Source organism: Stylophora pistillata, chromosome 7 (assembly GCF_964205215.1).
Source record: "Stylophora pistillata chromosome 7, jaStyPist1.2, whole genome shotgun sequence".
Taxonomy (NCBI): Eukaryota; Metazoa; Cnidaria; class Anthozoa; order Scleractinia; family Pocilloporidae; genus Stylophora; species Stylophora pistillata.
In genome coordinates, this window is record NC_142525.1 from 13381351 (window position 1) to 13399775 (window position 18425).

General features: G+C 37.8%; 1 protein-coding gene and 1 pseudogene across 1 annotated transcript; both read left to right on the forward strand.

The window, feature by feature from the left end:
- Positions 1 to 1245: 1245 nt before the first annotated feature.
- On the forward strand, positions 1246 to 11141 carry LOC148726698 (uncharacterized; annotated as a pseudogene).
- Positions 11142 to 12176: 1035 nt separating this feature from the next.
- On the forward strand, positions 12177 to 18348 carry LOC148726699 (uncharacterized). The gene is made up of 3 exons (XM_088727986.1): positions 12177 to 12311; positions 13844 to 14185; positions 17382 to 18348. The coding sequence occupies exons 1-3, from the start codon at positions 12248 to 12250 to the stop codon at positions 17432 to 17434; spliced, it is 459 nt and encodes a 152-aa protein (XP_088584112.1). The 5' UTR covers positions 12177 to 12247; the 3' UTR covers positions 17435 to 18348.
- The last annotated feature ends 77 nt before the right edge of the window (positions 18349 to 18425 follow it).

The window sequence follows — 18425 nt, forward strand, 5'->3', positions numbered from 1 at the left end:
ATGTTTTAAATTCTCACTATCTTTTACCTAAACCTGTTTTCTTTTTTTTGAACTCACAGTTCTTAGACATGGTACTCTTCAAGTTCTTTTTTGCAACCGTGTTTTCTAGTAATCTTCAAACTGAAACAATCTTCCAGCTATCTTAAAGGCCCATTTTCAACCGAGATGCCTTGCGCGCCCAGATCATTTTTCATACATGAAAAATACGCTATTTTCCTCGAAGTTGCGGAATCGCTTTGATATCTTTTTCCATCTCACTAATTAGGGCTTTCAAAGTTCTATCTTGAATCATGTGCGAACAACAAACTATCGTAGCATCCATATCAGTAAATAGTTTTTAATTCTTACATGTATGACGGTGAAAAACGTCATTTGAAAAGTTGATGCCGCCGAAGAAGCGGTCTAGAGGAAGGCACGATTGAATGATTGAATTGAGACTAAATAATTTAATGGGGTTGAATAGTTTAATTGGGGTTGAATAGTTGAACAGATTTTTGAATGGTTGAATGGGGGTGTTGAATATTTGAATTGGGGTTGAATTGAACGGTTGAATTGCAGTTGAATGGTTGAATGAAAGAATTTTTGAATATTGCTACAAACGGCCTGCCAGAGGAAACATGGGTAAAAGATGGCGACCACCGCTGCTGACCGGCCGGAAAAAGCAGCTAAATACTAGAAATGTAGTTCATCTCGACATTTCAAGGGAATTAATCTTATATTTGCAGAACTCGTTTCAAAAGGTTCCCCTAATCTTGACGGCTGTGTAGGATAAAGTTGTCAATTAGGTCCCAAATCCCAAACCTTAACGTCTAAATCAAGGTTATTTACGACCATCGGCCGATGGCTATTCATAGTTGTCAGAATATGCCAAAAATACGCCTTTTCAAATATATATAAGAGGGAAATTCTAACTCTCCTGGAAAACTAGAAAGGCTTTTAAGCAACCTGATATAAATTTTATGGCTTAACCATGCAAATCAAATATTTTACAAAGCTACAAAATATGCCTATTCTTCCATTTTGGAGATGTTACGACGCTCCCCACGGAATGAAGGACAATTATAGCCCCTTATGCCTAATCTAATTTAGTTCTCTTCTCAGTAAAGTCTTTCTGTTTACAGAGTTTCAGTCAAAATTATTTTTGACGCGAAATTGACCGGGTGGAAATAAGAGAGACCGCCTCTTAATAATCTCGCCATTTTATAATATGATTATGAAACAGTAGATAAACCGGGCCCTCCAATCATGGGATCATCAGATGAGGGTATTCAGGCTAATTCAGTAATAGTAAAGTGGACTGCAGCAGCTGATGATGGAGGGAGTCCTATCACAGGATACCGAGTAGTCACACTAAAAGGTGACACAGAGATAAACAATCTGTTAATATAACTGATCCTGGTACAACAATAATTTATATACTTTTGGGGGTTTGGAAAGAGATACAGACTACGCGGTGAAAGTTTTTGCGAGGAATGCTGTGTTTCAAGGAGATCCTGTCGTCGCCAGGGTGAAGACAAAGTTTGAAGGTAAGCAATCACAATAACGATATTTGTCTATTTCCTTACGCTACTCATAAGGATTTTCTAGTTTCAGATGTTCCGTCAACGTAACTAGTCAGACATTATGTTCTGCTGTTTTTGATCAGTCAAGATCCTCTGGCAGAAGTGTAAATGTGTGACCTCCCCAGTGAAATAACAGATCACGCAATCACCTTGAAGTGAAAGGAGCCAGAAGACTATGGAAAAGTAATTATACAGTATACCGTGTACCAAAGAATAGTGACTGATGGGAAATTAGGAAAGTGGACAGTCGTACGTAGGAAAAATTACAGACGTCTCAATCAAAGACATGGCAGTCAAGTTGGAAAGGTGCAAGGTGTATGAATTTGCAATCACGGCCACAAATGAACCTGGTGAAAGTTTAAAAGAAGAAACGAACATCAAAAGAGTAAAAGTGGTAGATCTACAAAACAATAACAAGAAAGGTAGGAGCGACATAGATTTAGAAATTTTGATTCCAACCTCACGTTTTGAACTCAACATTATGATGCTGTAAAGGTCAGCACACACAAGGGGACTAGTCCCATGCGACTAGTCCGTGCGACTAGTCCCGACGACAAGTCTTGGAAGGGTTTACACGAGGGGACCGGTAGCAGGGACTAGTCCCTTAAGGTGTTCACACGAGAGCACTCAATTGCACAAGAACATAGGAAATTTAAGAGGCTAAAGATGTTTCTTAGTCTGGGGCGTTACACGAAAACAATGAAAATTTGGCAACCGGTCGCTGGGACTAGTCTTTGCGACTAGTCCCCTCGTGTGTGACGACCTTAAATGTCACATCTGACGCTGCCATTAGCTTGTCCAGTGGAGAGTAGCATGAAGTATTGGAGAAATACATCACTCTAACCCATAGTTCTCTGGGTGTAATTGATGTATAATCGTGTGAGCATGGGGCGTTTATATGGTGAAGAATATCCTATACGTATGCACTGGGGACCTGAAATCTTTAGAAAGGCTGTCATCCAATTTGTTGAGCACCGGGACTCATGACTTTCGTCTCCCCAACACTCCTTGAATTTTTCGCTTAGACATCGCTGAATCTATTCCTCGAAACAGTCCACTTTGAATAGCCAATGAGAAACGGTATCTAATGTATTCAGACTTGAACAGTCTCTCTTTTCCGGCAAGGTTCATTAATACAATCACCATCATGTGTTTGAGTCATTGTCGCAATTCCTGCTTTCTCTGAGTTAGGTAATGAGGCGTTCCCTTGAGTAGTCTAACTTAAATTCCTATTTTTCTTTAGTTTTAGAAGAATGCAATTGCTCATGCCATTACGTCATGCTTATAGGCATAATTGGAGTACTTGTTTTCATAATCCTTGTGTTATTAATTTACATTGTTTGGTTACATAAGAAAGATAAATATCGTTAATATTTACTGATCCCCATGAAATTCTATTGTTCTTTTTCTCTGCATTAAATCAATGATTGTAGTCTTTAAGATGACAAAACAACTGTATGAGGAAAACGGAGGCGCTCCTTTTTGTTAGCAGGTAAATTATCAGGGGTAATATAGTTAAACGTGCTAAATAAGCATGCTGCAATATTAAAAAAAATATTGCAGTGTGCAGGTTACAATTACTAACAATATTGCAGCTTGTTTTAGGAAATTTAATGTATAAAGCGCACCAAAACTGATAGCTTACCGCATTGTCAACATTACCGTTTGCGTTTAACTCTCGTTCATTGCAACTTAATTTTTGTTTCAAAGTGTTACTTTAATCAACTAAAACTTTCAAACACTGAAAATAAATACAATCAAGGAGACTGATAGTATGGAGCACAATCTATTGCATTAATAAGTATTATATTCATCAGTTTATTTATAGTAAATAACAATTCTAGTGGATAGACAGGTAAAAACGAACGATATAATATCTTGACGTTTCGGCGACTTCATGACGCCATTATCAAGGGTACGAATGAAAATAAAATTAACAAATGCGAGTTCAAGAGTTACAACTAATTGGCATAGGGGAGGTAGCTACACAAATACTTTAGCACAGATAGAATTCGTTTGCACGTTCAAACTCGGTGTTAATGGTTTGATGTAAAGCATCTCGTTGACGAGACAATCGAATTTGTTCATGCACTTCTTGAGAACTTTGAAACAGCTAAGAAGGTCCTCAGGGACAGCACCTGCGTGGTCGTTGTCGTAGTGCTTGCGTACTGAAGATGACGTGCTCTTATGGCTATCCACGCATTTGTTAATTTTATTTTCATTCGTACCCTTGATAATGGAGTCATGAAGTCGCCGAAACGTCGGGATATTATATCGTTCGTTTTTACCTGTCTATGTATTACTAAATCTTTGTTAATACGAATTCTAGTGGAATTAGTGCTAACAACTACTGACTCATTACTACCCTCTTGATCACATTTTTCCGGACTTACTACTTTAACCTCTCGTGTAGTATAATTTTCCCCGTAGAGCTCTGTGTAATAAATAATCCTTCGTCTTCCGACGAATCCATTCCCTTTTTAAACTTAGGTTCGCACTGAGTAAAATGACTGAGTTCTCTGGCTTATAAAGTATGCAAATTACCAGTGTTACACAAGGCGTGCAAGGCGCAGGAATTAATTCCATCATTAGAACTGTTTTGAACAACTATAACAACAAGCTACAATAAGAACTCTCGGCACAATTAAAATCTAAGGTATATTCATCGCAACAAAGAACAGTAGCAGTGAGCATCACAATTATCACACATAGGTGCGACTAAAATCGAATATCCAACACAGACACAGAACAATAGGATTTCATGGGGATCAGTAATTATAATAGATAACTATTTCGGCGTAGGCCTCAGCTGGCTGCAATATTTCTCATAATGCCATATGCCTCAGAAATTATCCTTTAATTCTTCAGTTTTGTTTTTACTATTCGGTCTGATATCAAAATACCTTCTGGTAACTTATCATTGATCTCTCAATGTATTTTGTTTCTTAGGCGCTGGAGAAAACCGCGGTAAGAACTCTTCTTTTTCCACTTTTTAAAACGGATGCAGATTAAACTAAAAGCTAAAACAATCATATCATTACTAGGAGATCTAGCTGTCCATTAGATCCAATAATAGTTTGTGGAAAGAAAATTGTCTGAGTTTTGAGTGACAGAGGTGACTTTTGGAGGAGCATTACTAAAGACAAAAAATGCAACTAAACGTGTCACTGAACGGGTTGTATCACAAGGAAAATATGTTAGAAAATGGAACAGCAATATGCTGAAAAAGGATGGAGTCTGAAAAAAAATAAAAAAGGAAATTTGACTCGGCTATCAGTTAGCTTGCAGGTTTGAAGGTTGAGAATCAAAATGATTCAAATTAAACCCTCTTCTTAAATTCTTTGTTACAAAAATCGAGCGCTAGCTAATTAAGGAAGATCTAAACAAGATTCACTTCCCAGAAGCCCGGCTATTAGCAGTAAATATTGTCGAGAAATTACACCATTTTTCAGCTGTATCCGTTGAAGACGTCTCCAAAATTATCAGTGAATCCACCAGTGCTTCATGTCAACTTGATCCTATATCAACATGGCTACTAAAGTCTTGTCTTGATGCATCGGTCCCTTGCATAACCGAGATGGTTAACATGTCTCTTCTTACTGGTCTCGTTCCTGATAACTGGAAAACTGTCCTTGCTATTCCCCTACTCAAAAAGCCCGGCCTTGATTTGGTTCTTAAATATTTTCCTCCTGTCAGTAATCTTCCTTTTATCTCTAAGGTTGCCCAAAAGGCTGTACTTCAGTAACTGCTTGACCACTGTGAAAATTATGCACCTCTTCCTAAATTGCAATCCGGTTTCCGTAAGTTTCACTCGACGGAAACTGCTTTATTGAAAGTTCAGAATGATATCCTGTTACATATGGACAATCAGGAAGTAACACTGCTCGTGCTTTTAGACCTTAGTGCTGCGTTTGACACGATCGAGTATTCCATTCTCCTAAACGTCCTCGAACGAGATTTTGGAGTTACTGACACCGCCTTAAAAGGGTTTGATTCGTTTCTATCTGATCGCAAACAGAGTATGTTAATCAGTGGCAAAGCGTCTGACGATTCTATTCTTAATTGTGGAGTTCCACAAGGCAGCTGTATGGGGCCTGGGGCCTTTTCTTTTTACTCTCTATGTTTCCCGCCTTTTTCATACTATCTCTCATCACCTTCCCTCCGCCCATAGTTATGGATATGACGCTCAGCTCTACTTCTCCTTTCGACCTATGTCCCTAGAATCTTAAGTTGAGGCTATTAAAGTTCTGGAGAGCTGTATCGCTGAAGTGCGCTCTGGCTTTATATCCAATCGCCTAATGATTAATGACATAACAACAGAGTTTCTTATTATCGGCTCCCGCCATCAGCTGGCAAAGACGACAATTTATTCTATCGTCGTTGGTAAATCCAGCATTAAACCCTCAGGAAGCGTTTGAAATCTTGAAGCATGGTTCGATGTCCAAATACGTATGAATATACATATAGGCAAGACCTGTAGTAAAGCTTTTCACGGTCTGTATAAATTAAGACAGATTAGGAAATTCCTCAATGTTAACACGACAAAAACATTGGTCCATACATTTGTATCCTCTCATCTTAACTACTGCAAAGCCCTTCTCTTTGGCCTACCTAAAATAATATCAACTCGATCGCCTTCATAAAGTCCAGAACGCAGCAGCTAGAGTTGTTTTTCAATTGTCTAAGTTCGACCACATAACGCCTGCCCTTGCTGACCTACACTGGCTCCCTTTGGAGTTCCGAGTCTAGTTCAAACTGCCTCTAATTGTCTATAAGTCCTTACATAACCAAGCTCCAGATTATATTAACGATCTTCTGTCTACGAAAACCGAATTCAACTATTCTCTTCGTTCTTCCTCACAGTTTCTTCTGTCAGTTCCCACAGTCAACTGCTCTACATTTTGGGGTCGCGCTTTCACCCACGCTGCACCGGTTCTATGGAACTCTTTACCGCTGACTATTAGATCTAGTAGCAATATTTCTGTGTTGAAAAAAAGACTCAAGACTTTTCTTTTTAAAAAGGTTTTTAATTTGTGACGTTTGGTCTATTTGATATATATTCTTATTGTGCAGCGCTTTTGAATATTGACCAATAGTTAAAGCGCTCTGTAAATATCTTATTATTAATATTATAAATATATTAATAGTAATTGTCCCCTTTATCTTATTTAAGGGCTAATAAAGATGAAACTTCCTACGAGGTGAGTGTTCTGACGCTGAAAGCAATTGAATAATATAAGCAGTGATAGGAAGAAATGACCTTAACAAGGTTCTTTACATGGAGTCAAAGTTATCGTTTTCAGAAATGCGTCATTACTTTCCACGTGCATGTAAGGATGAAATGTTAAAGTAATGATATATTCCACATTTTTCAGGAAGATATGGAGTTAAAATACCTGGAGTTAGGTTTTCCTGATTCAGGTAACTTTGCCCAACTTCCTGCAGACTACATGGATATAAAAGAAACAATCACAGATGGAAGTCAAACACAAACCACTGGCCAAGCACCTTTCCATCCATCGACACGCTACTGGGAAGTATCACGGGATCACGTGACAGTAGAAAAAAAATCATTGGTAAAGGCGCTTTCGGTCAGGTTGCAAAAGGAACAGCTGTAGAACTTCGCGGAAGGCCTGGAGTTACGACTATAGCCATTAAATGCTCAGAGATTAAATATTTACCCTTACGCGAGGGAAAGTTCTGAAAATTTGTAATCGTCGTTCAGTGTGATAAATGACAAGCCACTGACCATCATTTGTCGAAAAGTTAAAGACGCATTTTCCCTTACCTCCATGCAAAATTTGAAAATAACAATTTGGACGGCAGCAGTTGACAAGGCTTAGAGGCCCCAATTTTCTTTTCCTTCTTTTCTGGATTTTACTCAGCAACGCTACCTGGATAACCAAGAATGACTCACACATTTTTACAAGATTTTGATGAGCAAAGTGTCTTTAATTTTTTATACTTTTAATTTGTCAATGACGATTGGCATAGTAAACGATATACCTGATGACTTCTTATCCTAAGATGACGCCTCAGATTCAGACGAGACTTAATGAGAGAACTTGAAACGATGAAGCAACGAAAACCACATCCACACGCCATAAAACTTCCTGGATGTGTAACAGAAACTGATGAGTTGTTCCCGTTCACTGTCCATGATATTTGTGGTTTCTACGCAACCTAACTAAGTTTCTTTAGAAACTATCAGCCTCTAAGTTAAACTGAGTTGCACTATGCCTTGTTAGCTCCAGTTAGATAGATTTTCTTTCTTGAGAAAGAACAACTTTAATTCGAAGTTTTCTATTAACTCCGTAACTCCGTTTTCAGTAAACCCGCATGCTTTTTTTTTTTTCTCAGAGCCCTTGCTGTTGTTGATCGAATATGTTTCTAGTGAAGATCTGCTGGGTTACCTGAGAAAGAGTCGTGGATTGAATGAGACTTACTTCAAGGATCCGGATATCAAATCGCAAACAAACCTGACGTCACAGCAGTTGATAAAGTTTGCTTGGAAAATCGCTGATGGAATGAGTTACTTGTCCTCAAAATATGTGAGTTTTTATTACAGAAATATCAGAGCAGTTGATCCGACATAAGTGCATGCATGACAAATTTCCTAGTTTGTGATGTAGTAGTTTGATTTTTAGAATGGAAGTATTATGGTATTTGCAAGACTGGTTTTCCTTGTTTCGATAATGATCTTGGAATCTTCATTATTATTCCCCTTGGTTAGATCATCCATAGAGACCTTGGGGCCCGTAATGTGCTGGTCGGGGAACACAAAACAGTCATGTAAAGTAAAATACTTTGGAATGGCCAGAGATGTGCAACATGAGCTCATTTATGAAATAAAGACAAAGGTAAAAAAAAATGCCGTTCATCTTCATTATTCCAAAGGTATAATTATCAAGGGTAGGATTTTGCCACAACTCAGGTTGAATTTGAAATTTTATTTTCGTGGAATCTTTCTGTAAGCTATGTTGTTGGTATGTAAATCAAAAATATTTCATGAGGTAACTTTTAAATCCGAAGGGTTGCCTTCCAGTAGAGTGGACAACTTACGAGGCGTTGTTGTATGGCACATATACCACGAAAAGAAATGTGTAAGTACAGGCATCTCTTACTTAATGAAATATCGCTACGCTTTCGACTTCAGGATCTTCATAAAACTACTCTCATTAGCAGATAGACCATGTAGTCTCAACGGTAGCATCCGCACCTGTTTCACAAAGTATCAATCTTCCAAGAGTATTGCTACCATCACTGGATAGTTACAAGTCTGTCGCTAAATGATCTTCCAGTGTTTTTCAAATTTAATCTATGGTTTGCTCCTCTCGGCCCCGGCCAGACCAACACTCAGGTCTTAAAACAAGTGAGAAGAATATGCTGCTTTTCTATAACATCAAGAAATGGTTAGATACTCTAGTCTTCTCGGATAGGGACGAATAAATGAAGGTCCCGTCTCCTGCAGGGTTAGGGGTAGGAGACGTTAATTTCCCACCCACGAGATTACTGTGTGATGGATCGATGTCCTCCCGTGGGGTGGTTGCCGAGTGGGGATTGGCCCTGAAAAGCCCCCATGGGGAGTGGTCAATTGACATATGTATGTATGTATGTATTGTTTGAACCTGTTTGCTGTCATTCCCTCTGACGAAGGGCTAACGCTCGAAACATCAGCTCTGAAACCCCCAACGGTGGCTAATTTGCATTGACGGCTCAGTTAATAAAACCAAAATTACCTTGTTACTCCCAATGACGCAGCACCACAGCTTCTTTAGAAACTTACCAATCAATTCATTTTTTTCTAAGAGCACTGTTTATGTTATAATTATTCCATTATCTTTTAGATGGAGCTATGGAGTTCTCCTTTAAGAGATTTTCACAATAGGTAACAATTTAAGTCATTTACAATATACAATGAAAAAAAAAGAAAATAAATGATAGGTTATGATTAATTTACTTTGAAGATCGACGTCAATTCATAAAACTGAGTAAACGAAGTAGTCAAGCTAAAACAGCATTCTTAAATTGCGGGCAGTTTTAACGAAAAAGTTATATTTTTTCAAGCTTTGTTGTTGTGATTTAAAAATTTCATCAGTCCAAGCAGTTCTCGCTTGAAATCTCCATCATTTTATGTTAATTACAAAAAGAAGAATATTTATATCACTTTCAGGTGGCTCACCATACCCACGAATGGATGGTTGGAAAATTGCGAAAGTACCTCAGCAGGGCTACAGAATGCCTAAACCACAGCACTTGGACGACATATGGTAAGCTTAATTTTTCATATTGTTTCTCACCTTCAAGTTTCTCTTGATGGTATAATGAATAAAGACAATTGTCAGTTAACTTCGGTCGCTTGTTGTTAATCTTATTGAAATAAATAATTCGCCAAGTGATTGTTAAGTACAGTCCCATTTAATTGATATCAAAATTATTTCTTTTTTTGTGAGAGCCAAAAAAAATTGCTTTTCTGTATGTTTGTTTGTTGAACATTTTCCACTTCATACATTCCGGGTACCAGATTATGATAAGATGCTGGTAAAATGAACCGGATGCTAGACCAACATTTACTGATTTGAGAAACCAGCTTAAGGAGATGGAAACCCAACACAAGGTGAGACCTTAGACAATCATAACCATAATAGAGACTATCCCATGGGAAATAAGCAAAATCGATTTTTATTCGCGAATTCCAATGCATCAAAAACGAACGAGAGAGCACGGAAGGAGTGGGATTTTGTGATGAATCACGTGTGAACAAAAATTGTGCAAGCACTTTCCATGGTATGATGTTTTTATTTCACACATACTTAGACGTATATTGTGAAGTACAAAGCGAACAACTGTTAAAATACATCGTTCGTCCAATCAGAGACACGAAATATAGTACTTCACAGTTTAAATCTCAGATAAGATTTTCTCTCGGCAATTTTAAGATAAAAGCTTAGCCAGTTAAGTCTATATTCAGTTCTCTGTTTGAGGTGAGAATAGTCGCTGGCTCAGTAACTTTCCTGTTATGGGGATGATATTGTTTCTTTTTTTTTCTCTACAGACGCGAATCAACACGAAAATGTACGACAAGCAGTTGTATGAAAACGTTCAGGACTTAGACTTGTAGATATGTATGAATTCTTGGTATCCTGACTTATGCTGTTAATCGTAATTATGCTTGGTGTCGTATTCGCAATTGGCTCGAAATACAAACTTATTAGAATAAGACTGAATTGATTAAAGTTACATGTATGGATCCATTAGATAATAGTGTAAAGAACTACATTCTGATTCGATTCCTTCTTAACCTTCTTGATGATAAAAAAGCTTTTCTCGATCTAGCTTTCAATCTGTTAATTCTTTGTTTGTTTGTTTTTTTGAAAGTTCGTGTGAAAGGAGTAATTGAAAGAAGAGAGAGGGCAAAACATATTAATTAATATTCACTATTGCTTTATGACTTTCCAGCCTCTCTCTGTTAAAAGTTACCAATCCCCTCCTCCTCCCAAAAGTGAGGTTCATGTACGGAGCCGTGACAATGGTATATGCAGCAGCTCTATAACTTCCGCTGCATCCCGTTTCTAATTTATCTAATTTATATCATTTATTTAAGATAATGTTCTGGTAAGCATCTGATGTCCATTCTCCCTCCACAATACTCATCAAGAGACGTTTATGTCTTTGAATCTAATTTAGAAATTCAAGTGAATCCTTCTCTCCCGAGTTAGTAATAAATGGCCGTATGAATTTTCACTAAGGGCCTATTTACATGGAGGTAGGGGACCTTGGTAGGTGTTGTAACCCACCTGGCTGTGGCCGAAAAACAGAACACGTTTACATACAACATAACAACCCCAGGATCCCGTTGTGAAACTTCTCAAGTTTGTTGTCGTGCTTGCAAATGTGACGTGGACACGACCTAGGCTGGGCAGGTTACCCCACCTTGAGATGTTTACATGGCAATTTAGGACCCATACCAGCTTAGAGTACTACACAAGACGCCAGACCGGGCAATCCACCTGCGCTGGCTGCCCCACCGGCTAATATGTAAACGTGATCTAGATAATAACAGAAGATATGGACAAGCGGGTTACCTCGCCTACTTTGGGGTATCACATCAATCATTATCATTTAGTTCTTTTCAAAATGTTTCTGGGAAAGTTTTTGAATAAGTTCGGGTTCTTTAAATGATAGCCGCGTTGGTTTCGTGAGTCACTGACACAATCCAGCTACAGGAAACAAGGAATCAAAGTAAAACAAATATTATTAAATGAAAAAATGAGTTTCCATTAATAGCCTTCATCCACGCTTTGTTGTTGTCTTTTATTGGCAAGGGAACCTAGTAATAGTGTAAACTGTATCCTTTAATTAGCTACTAAATTAGGACTAAACCCTGATTAGGACTAAACCCTAATTAGGACTAAACCCTGATAAAACATATTATTAATTTCTTTCCTTTTGGGGGTTTAGCATGGGATGAGCAGTAGTTATGCAGGTATGTATCAAAGAAATTAAGTGGGTCGGGTTGGATCAAACAGTTTATTATAATGAGCACACGCGTGACTACATAACACCAGCCGTAACCTTTTAACAGAGGGTGACAAGGCAGTTCATCCAATTCCATGACAATCATGTTTTTGATTAAGATTAGGCGTCTAGCTTGGTAACCTTAGCATGAAGCAACATATTTAGTCATGTGTGAGATCCAGTTGATCCTTCAATATTTTTTCACCGCTGTCGTCATTATTCCTACAGCAGGTAAGGCTCACTTAAACTAATTCGTGTGCAATCTTCCATCAGGATCGGATTTTTAAAACCGTAACAACAAAGAAATGGCCGAAATTGAATTGAAACTCGGGATTAGCATCACACTTGAAAAACACTAAAGGGTGACAAACAGTCGCCACCGGTAAAAATGCTTTTCGCCATCGTTTAAACCTCTTGTAGTCCAAAACATTTCCTTATTCAGTGTTAAAGATGAGGAGCACCGGAGAAATCGGTGCAACATGCTTTAGTAATCGATTAAATCACTCAAAAAATATCAACAGATCAATGATTACTGATTTCTCTGTTGAAGTTATGTTTCATCCTATCATGTTTGCTCTATCGTACACCCTAAAAGTTGGCTCCGGGAATGTCTTTAGTTTGTTCAATACTTTGCTGAATAGTGTAGTTGCAAAAATTTTCCTTTCGGTTCCATAATTATTTTTATTTTTAAATCATTTTAGTTTGTAATCGGAGCCATTTCATCTCCGAATCGATCTCACAGACTTGGACAGTACAAGGCAATTCCTAGTCGGAAATTAAACTAAATCGCATGGAAACAACTTTGAAACTTGGACTATTCAGCAGAGGAGACTTGATAGATCCCTCCATCAGCATACCTCGATATCATGACGAAGTATTACATTTGCCTTTGCTCACAATAATTCATTTGACCACGCGGAGATGAAATTGCATTAGTTATCGGACAGGGCTCGACCTATAAAAGCGATTTAATTGGTTTTGCCTCACGCAACACAAATGTAAAAGATGAGTATTAAAAAATGACAAGTAACCAATATGAGGTTGTTTTTAGTCCCTCAGCTTCATCTTTTTTCGCCTTTTCTTTCGTTCAGTTTACGCCGGCCTTCTACTTTAATTGCAAAAGCCAAAAAAATAAGTAACGACAGGCGTGAATTCGCGTAAAGTAACTCGAGTTCTAAGCCATTTGACGGTGAATAGTTGACATAAGAATGTCAGTCGTCAACTCAGGAAATCAAGTCGTCAACTTCGACTCACTCTTTTAAGAAAACATAGAAACTTAATAGGCCTTCTTTTTTCTTTAAACACAGTCATTCTTTATCTATGAAATTAAAAAGATATTGCTAGTACCCTGGGTGCAGAATTTTGGGACAATTTCAATTTCAAATGGCTTTTTTTTACCTTCAGACGAAAGGCGCCGGACAATAGAAAAATTAAAATTTTATGAATCAAGCTTTGTACAGTGCTGATTATCAGGTGTCTTTGTAAGCAGTCCTTTGCATTTTCTATCGCTGAGGAAAGGATTTACTTGCTGTTACTGACTTTTGTTTATGGATATGTTCCCAACAGTTTGTAAAGATCCTTGTCCTTGCGATAAAACTCTTTATTTATTTATTTATTTATTTATTTTTTTGCAAAAGTAAACTTTTTTTTGTCACTTAGAGACCAGACGAGGAAGAATAACACGTTTTATCCCTGCAGAAATCGGCATGGCCGAGCGTGATCTATTTCTAAACATAACTGCTTGATTACATTTCTATCTGTAGTATGCCAAGTACGGTTTACCTCTACCTATAATAACAAAGTGACTGGAATTGTTGGTGCCTCTGTGAACTTTACTTGGACCTTCACTGGAAAAGTGAGAAGTGCTCAGTTGGAGAGAGGAAGGAAAGTCCTAATTGTAATAGACAGGGCCTTGCAAGAATTAGTTCCAAGTTCTTCCTACAGTGGACGTATCAGTGTAGTGTGGGATGGAAGGAGTCCTGGCCGGGTCACTTTCCTGATTAGTTTAAGAAGTATTGCAGATGAGGGAACTTATCAGTGCACGCTTTATCCTGAAGTTCTGGATGATGTAGTGGCCTCAAGCAGAGTTGACCTGGTTGTTTTTGGTAAGTTTATTAACACTTTAACGTGTCCATGAGCTGTGGTATGGTGTTTGGTTATCATTATTATGATGCCAGTCCTACTTAGTTACTTCCTCCGACTATTCTATAGCAGGGAAATATTAGCTTGTACAGGTTTTATTCTCAAGAGCCTTAAGAAAATTATTTTCTTAATGCATTTACTGGATGCACTGGTCCCATTCAAAACTCTCTTAATGAGAAAATTGTTGTTTATAATTGATTGCGAGGGGCATGATTAATTTAAGCTTACCTTCAAATATAAAATAGACTTGTTAGGAATGAATAAATGAATAATAAATACAATATAAATGACTTCAAAAATAATTTGAAAGACAATATTGATATTATTTAGCGTCAGTTCTACATCCATAGCTCCTTATAAAACATTTGTGCAAGAAAGAAACATTTGCACTAACTTCTGGTTAAACGTCGTGTGCGGTCACCAAGCTGAAAGACTAAACAATCCGCCGTATTGACAACATTTAAACAACTTGAGGGAGACCAGTAAAACTGATCGAAACGTCGGTTTTAAAGATATTTTAACCTCGGAAAATCCCAGAAACGATGACAAAAATTTTAGTTTTTACAAAAAAGAGAGCTGAAAGTTTCAGGAATACGATTTGTAAACTCCCTTAATAAAACCTAACAAGCGATGAAAGTTATCAAAACATGTATAAAATGCTGAAACTGAAAAATCAACTTGAAAACAGGAAATTTCAGAGATCCACGCAGCTGTGTCATTATAGCTTTTTAAATGTTGTTGTTGACAACGGCACGGCAGATTTTTTCTCATTCAGAAGGTCATAATCGATATGAAATAAAGAAAAAAAACGCAAAGTACCTGAAAGGAATCCTTCGTGAGGCACTTTCTAATCCTGGACAAGTTCCGTAGATGATAAAATGGCAGTAGGCAGACCCCTGATATACGACCATCGGATGACATGTGTTCATTTAAGAAAACAGCAGTAGAAAGTCTCCATTCTCGACGGCTACGCTACCAGAGGACTCATCATTTACTATGGTAAAGGCACCGAAAGAAAAAGAACTTGGAGAAGTAACCATGGGATGGATGGATCATTCTTAGCCAGTAAGTCCTAACGAATGCTCTCGTGGATATATTTGAAGTCTCGTACCACGTTGTGCAGTGCATTAATGGGACAGTTCGTCCATTGTTTGAAAAAGCAGCCTGATGTCTAGTCTCCCTCGCAGCCGTTGTTTTTTGGATGTCACGCAACGCTCCCCCAAAAGAACGGCTGCTGACAACTGAACTACATTCCTTTCTCATTGTCCTTGCCGTTTGGTCGCGGTCTATTGAACAGACTAATCACATACCAGAAAATCTGAATGACGTAAGGTTTCACGCGAAAATGTGGATGTGGCAGATGATATAGCTATCATGTCGAGAGAAACACTGAAGAAGTTTGTCGATGAGAGCTCGAAATGTTTTGTTCATAGTTGTGCCTTGGTAAAGATAGAGTATATATTTTTGGGAAAACTTCTCACAATTTGGTTGAAATCATAGAATCTACGCTTAACATAGACGTCAACTGCTACGCCAACGACGCGAACGCTAGATTGTTTGAGCGGTTGTTAAAGTTTCAGCGAGCAACTGAGAAAGAAGAAGAAGCTAAAAACTGAACTGAAACTATTTATTCACACTATTTCAAGAGGTTACTACAGATTATAAAAGTCAGAATATATAAGAAACAGTAAATTACATCAATAATCAAAAGGAAATACAAGACGCCTTTCAATCTAGGCCAAGGGCTAAACGCTTGCTTCGACCTATAGATGGAGGTCAGGAGGAAAAAAGCGCGTGCTTGCCGTCAACAAACCGGGCGAAGCTTCGAGAACACTGCAATTTAGGTCGGCCAACGTCTCCTACACTACTTGTACTTCTTCATTTGCCAGTCCGCTGCTAGCTGGAGCGAACCCGATTAGTTATGTTCGTGGCTTCTTATCACCGGTACAGGAAATCGGCCCGAATTAACGAGTGTTTCCGCACGTTGGTACAACGCAACAACAATAACAATAATATGACCACTTTCATCGGTAACATGGTCAAACACGAGTGGGAGTGCTTGATATATTAACGATTTCCCGGATCCTGTAGGCAACTTAACAAAAACATCTTCTTTCTCGACTAAAACTTTTTTAATTGCAAGCTTCTTCTAAGCATTAAGCTCGAAAATTTTGAACTTTGACGACGCTTTGCGAAGTGCTCCTTCAAGCACCGCCATTTGTCTTGTGTTTTCCACATGAGGATCGTGATAGAAAACGATATCTTATTGGACGAGTCTCGAAAGGTGAGTCTGGCGCGAAAAAGTTCCTGAAAATGGAACCCCAGCTGTGATTGGCCAATTTGGAGAAAGGAATGTAGTTCGGTTGTCAGCAGCCGTTCTTTTGGGGGAGCGTTGCGTTACATCCAAAAAACAAAACGGCTGCGGGGGAGACTACCTCATGTCCTGTATGAATATCTCCAAATGACTGCAGTTCAACAAATTTAAAGATCTGATTTATATTTCACTGACCACCTGACTGGAACGCTACTTACTCTCAAACTTATGCTTTTTTTCCTATTTTCGAATGCATTATGTACTTCTCCAGAATTTAATTAAGATATGAAGAAACTGTTTTTAATTCATATGCCGAAGAGTTACTCTATTGGAATTTTTCTTTTTGGGGAACGAGTAAGTAAGTAAGTAAGTAAGTAAGTAAGTAAGTAAGTAAGTAAGTAAGTAGGTAAAGGGTTTATTAACAGTGCATCCACAGAGTGGCTCTTCATCTGTCACTAAGTGACTAAATATATTATAGGATCAACTAAAACCTATTTAATATTTACAATCATAAATTTAAAAAGCAAAACATTCCAGTCTGTATACACTTAAAACTTAAACTAGTTTTAAATTACTAAAGGCGTGCCTTCGCCCGGTTTTTTAAATATTTAAATAAACGCGATGTAAAAATATCTTCCGTTCCTTTGGTAGATTATTAAATAAAACGGCCGAGGTGTCTTCAAAGTTCCCCTTTCTTAAAGGAACCTGTAGTCTAATACAGTCTGATGAGCGCAGCTCTCTACGTTTAGGGACTCGTTGTAAGTTCAGATATGTTGGCCACTGTTTAAAATAAAGCGCTTTAAAGGTCAAATTTAGCAAGTTAAAATCCCTTCTTTCTTCCACAGGAAGCCAATTTAGCCTTAAGATGTCTCCAATGCTATTAACATATTTACCATAAACAAAACTTGCGGCAGCAAACTCAATTTTTTGAAGGCGCTTGAGCAAGTATCGCGGCAGAGGTGAAAAGATGGAGTCACAATAGTCGAGTCTTGATAACACAAGCAATTCTGCAAGTCTCTTTCTTAGGTTGAACAAACTTTTACTCGACACAATATCGTATACTGACAATAATATTATATTAAAAAAAAAAAATACAATAAAAAAAAATTAAGCATACTGTACCCGATTGTGGTGGAGTTATCTTTCTTGGAATTTCCTCTCCAAATGAAATACATCGATGACTTTACAATACAGCATAAAAACAAACATTCTAGTAAGTACTGTATTCAAAAGAAATCATGTATCATAGTCCCTTACTGACGTCAATTCAAGCGTCAATCCTAGCTGCATTTGTAAGTTAAATATTATTTATGGAGTTTGCTTTTTGATTGCGCCATTTAGTTTTGATTTAGAACGGCATTCGGCGTGTTTGCATTTAATGCCACGTTTCGACAGCTGTCACGAGTTTTAACAAAGAAATGTTTATGTTTGAGTAAATTTCGCGATGTTAAATTGCAACACACCAAAAGACAGATTTGGTTTCTGTTTTTCTTTGAATCGAACTTGTAACAAATTAATTCATTTTTACTTTCTTTCAAGTTTGTAATTTCTAGATAGCGTCAAAGCGAGATATTTTTTTCAATTTAACTAGTAACTCGACCCGTTGAAAACTTTATTGCCTCCTTCTGAGACGTCTATATTTAGCGCCTGGTAAAATTTTAAGCATGAAGTATATAGAGTTATTATTTTACAAGCAGCCGTGTGGGCGTTAGATTTAGAATTCCTTGGATATGGAGAACCCTAAATCTACAACTCGAAAACGCTATAATTAATAGGGGTGCTGTACGTAATTTTTCAATATAATAAATAAGCGACTTCTATTTGATGGGTAGCTGTCTGTGAGGTGAGGAAGTCAAAAGAAGATTCGATTTCTGTTTTTTTTTTTAATT

Bases quoted from the DNA above. Each gene is read 5' to 3' on its own strand.
- LOC148726699 (XM_088727986.1), top strand. From the start codon at position 12,248: ATGTGTGAGATCCAGTTGATCCTTCAATATTTTTTCACCGCTGTCGTC. The intron at 12,312-13,843 runs GTAAGGCTCACT...TTCTATCTGTAG, and splicing joins CGTCATTATTCCTACAGCAG to TATGCCAAGTACGGTTTACC. The intron at 14,186-17,381 runs GTAAGTTTATTA...TTTCTTCCACAG, and splicing joins AGTTGACCTGGTTGTTTTTG to GAAGCCAATTTAGCCTTAAG.